General features: G+C 40.7%; 1 protein-coding gene across 1 annotated transcript; it reads left to right on the top strand.

The window, feature by feature from the left end:
* Positions 1 to 1188: 1188 nt before the first annotated feature.
* On the top strand, positions 1189 to 3120 carry LOC110710072 (the record flags this gene model as incomplete). The annotated part of the gene is made up of 4 exons (XM_021888327.1): positions 1189 to 1599; positions 1714 to 1859; positions 1997 to 2190; positions 2963 to 3120. Coding segments are annotated over exons 1-4 (909 nt in total), but the record flags the coding sequence as incomplete, so codon positions are not given.
* Between the last annotated feature and the right edge of the window lie 2068 nt (positions 3121 to 5188).

Here is a 5188-nt window from a genome sequence, read left to right as displayed (position 1 = left end):
ACGAGCAAGATAGGAGAGATCAAAATGAGGACCCTCCACCTAGGAGGAGGATAGAAGCCTCAAAGTGGACGTTCCTTCTTTTGATGGGACACTTGATCCAGAGAAGTACTTGGAATGGGAGAAATCCTTGGAGAGGTACTTTGAATATAAGGACATTCATGAGGATGTTCAACGTTTTAAGATTGCCAAAGTCAAGCTTAAAGGCTATGGTGATAGTTGGCTACAAGGAGAGCAAAGGGACGTGCCCTTAGGGGGAAAGCTCCTATCTCTACTTGGGGCAAACTCAAGAAACGGATGAAAGACCGTTTCATCCCACACAATTACAAGCAAAGTCAATATGTGAAGTGGAGTACCTTGCAACAAAATGGGGACTCTGTGGAGGATTACATAAAAGAGTTTGATAGACTTGCTATTGTGTGTGAAGTAACCGAAAATGAAGAGCTCAAGATGGGGCGTTTCGTATCTGGTTTGGACCAAGAATTACAAGACAAACTTGAAGGTTATACTAACCTCACGTTTGTTGAAGCTTGCAAATTTGGTGATTAAGTTCGATGCTAAGAGGAAAAAGAAGAAGCCTACTACCATCCCTCAATTGGCACGAAAACCTCTTTCCCTACAAAGGAAGGGTCTTCCTTCAACAGACCGAGTAATCCACCAAAGAAGGACACCAAAGGACGTGAAGCTAGGTGACATTGTGTGTTACAAATGTGGAGGACGAGGTCATTACAAGAAGGATTGTCCTAATACTAGGGCGTTAACCATACAAGAGGTTAAGCTCATGGCCACTCAAAACATCAACTGGGATGAGTTTGAGGAGGAGGAAGAAGAAGTTTGAAGATGATTGTGATGATTGCATGGCCGAGCCAGAGGGGAAGACTAGCCTCGTGATTAGGAGGGCCTTGCAAGCACGTGTGGAAGAGCATGCTGCCCCCCAACGCCAACACATTTTTCATCACCCGTTGTAGAATTGGTGACGAGGTATGTGATTGATTATTGATGGAGGGAGTGAGGCTAATACCGTGTCTAAGACCTTAGTATCTAAACTTGGTCTAACTACTACTAATCATCCACAAACCTTACAAGTTGAGTTGGTTAGATTCAAATGCTAGCACCGGGGTTAGGAAGCAATGCATGGTTTCTTTTTGTGTTGGTTCATATTGTGATTCTATATTATGTGATGTTGTGTCTATGGATGCTTGTCATATTCTACTTGGTAGGCCTTGGCAAACGGATAAAAAATCTATACATGATGGGTATCACAATACGTATACCATAGTCCATGAAGGGAGGAAGAAAAAACTACACCCTTTACCACCCCCACGGTTTTCACCATCACAAACCCCACAAAAAGAAGTATCCTTGTTGTCTCTTAAAGAGTTTGAGAGGGAGTTGGAAGGTGAGGGAGAGTTGTTCATGCTGTACTCCAAGGAAACCCACGAAAAATTTGTTGCTCATAATCCTAGGTTAGCCCAATTGATTAAGGATTTTGAGGACGTTTTTCCGGATGAATTACTAAAGGACTACCACCCATACGAGGAATTGAGCATCAAATTGATCTCATTCCCGGAGCACCCTTGCCAAATAAACCAGCCTATAGATGTAACCCTTTAGAAACTAAGGAGTTACAACGACAAATTGAAGAGCTAATGGGTATGGGTTATGTGCGTGAGTCCATGAGTCCATGTGCCGTTCCTGCTTTGTTGGTCCCTAAAGAAAGATGGTACTTGGAGAATGTGTATTGATAGTAGAGCCGTTAATAACATTACCATCAAGTACAGGTTTCCAATTCCAAGGCTTGATGACATGCTTGATGAGCTGAGTGGTTCCAAGGTCTTCTCAAAAGTAGACTTGAGAAGTGGGTATCATCAAATTCGCATGAGAGAAGGGGATGAATGGAAGACTGCGTTCAAGACAAAGCATGGGTTTTATGAGTGGCTCGTCATGCCATTTGGCCTTACAAATGCCCCTAGCACGTTCATGAGATTAATGAATGAAGTGCTAAGGCCATTCTTGGCAAGTTTGTGGTAGTATACTTGGATGACATTCTCATTTATTCACGTGATGAAGAAGCTCATTTTGATCATCTTTTTCAAGTATTTTCTGTTTTAAGACAAGAAAAATTGTATGGGAAACTAGAAAAATGTGATTTTTTATTGTATGAAGTCATGTTTCTTGGCTATATAGTTTCAGGTGATGGCGTGAAGGTAGACCCTAGCAAAATTGAAGCAATTCAATCATGGCCTAGTCCAAAAAACACTCACGGAGGTCCGTTTCTTTCCATGGCCTAGCTTCTTTCTATAGAAGATTTATCAAGAATTTTAGCACACTCATGGCTCCTATAACTGAGTGTACTAAGAAGGGGACGTTTGAATGGACTACACAAGCTCAAAAGGCCTTTGAAGAAGTCAAGGAGAAAATGTTGCAACACTCCTATTCTCGCACTTCCTGATTTTTCCAAGCCATTTGAAGTTGAGTGTGACGCAAGTGGAAAAGGTATTGGTGCCGTGTTGATTCAAGGTGGGCGTCCTATTGCCTACTTTAGTGAGAAGATGAGTCAAGGCAAGTTGAATTACTCCACCTATGACAAAGAGTTCTATGCTATGGTAAGAGCTCTAGAACATTGGTCACATTATTTGAGACCACAACCTTTCATTTTGCATTCCGATCATGAATCATTGAGGTTCATACATGGTCAAAAGAAGCTGAACGCAAGACACGCAAAGTGGGTCGAATTTTACAAAACATTTAACTTTTCCTCTAAATACAAGAGTGGGAAAGCTAATGTGGTTGCGGATGCTTGTCTAGAAGACATAATTTGCTTGGAATGGTTGAAGCAAAGGTACTTGGGTTCGATTTGATCAAGGAGTATTATCAAGAAGATGATGAACTCAAGGGGATAATTGAAAAATGTGTCCATGGAGTCTATGATCTGTTTCCTTACATAATGGTTTTCTTTTTAAAGGAAATAGATTATGTATTCCAAAATGTCCCATTAGAAGTTTGTTGATACATGAAGCTCATGGGGGAGGACTAGCTGGTCACGTTGGTATTCACAAGACAATGGAGCTTCTCCAAGCTCACTTTTATTGGCCGAAAATGTTAGCCACGGTTCATCGTGTGGTGAGTCGTTGTTCTACTTGTCAAAGAGCAAAAATGGTGTTTCACAAAGGTCTCTACAAGCCCTTGCCAATTCCCGAAAGACCTTGGGAAGATGTTAGTATGGATTTTATTGTAGCTTTGCCTAGAACTCAAGAGGCAAGGATTCAATAATGGTGGTGGTTGATCGGTTCTCAAAAATGGCTCACTTCATTCCTTGCCATAAAACTGAAGATGCAATGAAAGTGGCTAAGTTATATTTTGAAGAGGTGGTTCGTTTTCATGGGGTGCCACGCACCATTGTGTCGGATCGTGATACTAAGTTCCTAAGTTCATTTTTGGAAGTCTATGTGGCGTTTGATGGGAACTAAGTTGCTGTTTTCTACCTCACATCATCCACAAACTGATGGTCAAACGGAGGTGGTGAATAGAATACTTGGTTCGTTGCTTAGGGCTTTGGTGAGCAAAAGTACCAAAGATTGGGATAATAAGCTTGCTCATGCCGAGTTTGCTTATAATAGGACACCTAGTGCTACTACAAAGTATTCTCCTTTTGAAGTAGTCTATGGCGTCAATCCTTATGTTCCCATTGATCTTATTTCTTTGCCAAAGACAAGTTCGTTCATGGTGGGGCAAAGGAGCAAGCCGAGTTCATGCTTAAAGTCCATAAAGAAGTTCGAAGAAACATTGAAAAGGCAAATGAAATCTACAAGAAACAAGCCAACAAACGAGTGCGAAATGTGAAGTCTTTTGAAGTTGGGGATTGGTGTGGATTTACATGAGGAAAGAACGTTTTCCTAGCAAAAGGAAGAACAAGCTTATGCCAAGAGCCGAGGGTCCGTTTGAGGTCATGGAAAAGATCAATGACAACGCATACAAAGTTGATTTGGAGGCCAATATGGTGTCTCAAGTACATTCAACATTGGTGATCTTGCTCCTTACTTTGATGATGACGAATTGAGGGCAATTCCTTTTGAAGAAGGGGAGGATGACCAAGATGGTCAAGGGTCACTCATCCATGGTCAAGATAAGGAAGTCCAAAACGGTGCTAGTGAGCAAGGTACTGAGGGAATCTTTTTGTCCAAATCATTCTTCAATCCAATGCACGGTTTTAGTCCAAGGAGTTTAAACAAATGGTTACACTTCTCTTAGTGTAACTAATCTTGTTGAAGGCGTCTAGTTAATATGTCGTTTTTCCAAGCTTGAAGCCACGCATGATTGATGCATTTGAGAGTTACATTGGACTGATTATGAAGGCGTGATTCAAGGCTTGTGTTGGGCGTGAATTAAGGCATTGGTTGGCTGATTATTCTACCTCTTTTACTTGGGGGTTATTTGTACTTAATTAGAGAGTTGTTGCTGGAATAAAGGAGCTTGAATCAAGGGTTTTAAATGGGAGGTTACAAGCGTGACTCAAGGGGGCTGTTTGCACGTTTCTTGGACGTTGAAGATGCTCTTTGAAGACTTCATGTTTGCTGAACGTTTCCTCTTTAATTTAAGCATAGTTTTTAAGCTTAATTGAGTAGTTTTATTTTGTTGTTATGAGGGATTAATTGGACGGTTATATGAGCCTTTTAATCACCTTATAGTTAGTATCTTATTTTGTCTTTTAAATTAGGCAAGTGATGGATGATCATTAAAGTTGTAAAGAGGAATCCCATGTTTCTTTATGTAACTTATACACTACTATAAATAGTGTGCTATGCATGAATGAAAGGTATCCAGAAATTTGCTTAAACACTTGTGTTTTGATTGATTAAACGTGACTTAGTAACTAGTCATTTTTAAGGTCCAAGTTTGTTAGCTCAAATTTGAAGAGTGCTAGTTTTGGTAGAGTGTTCCCAAACCTAGGAGCTTGCGTAGTGAACGAGTGGGTTGAGTGTTCCCTATTCCTAACTACACCAAGCAAAGGGTGAGTGTTCCCTTTGTTATATCCGAAACTAGGGTGAGTGTTCCCCTATTTTCACCTTCATAGTTCACGATTTCACTAAGACCCCTTAAAACATACTTTTGTAACAAGGTTCTCATCTTGTTTACACATCAAATGGAGAGGAACTCAAGGAGAAACTTCAATGCATGAATAATGAAGGAG

This window comes from Chenopodium quinoa, unplaced genomic scaffold (genome assembly GCF_001683475.1).
Source record: "Chenopodium quinoa cultivar QQ74 unplaced genomic scaffold, ASM168347v1, whole genome shotgun sequence".
In the NCBI taxonomy this organism is placed as follows: Eukaryota; Viridiplantae; Streptophyta; class Magnoliopsida; order Caryophyllales; family Amaranthaceae; genus Chenopodium; species Chenopodium quinoa.
The sequence above is the reverse complement of the archived record's forward strand: the minus strand, read 5'-3'. Positions and strand labels throughout refer to the sequence as shown.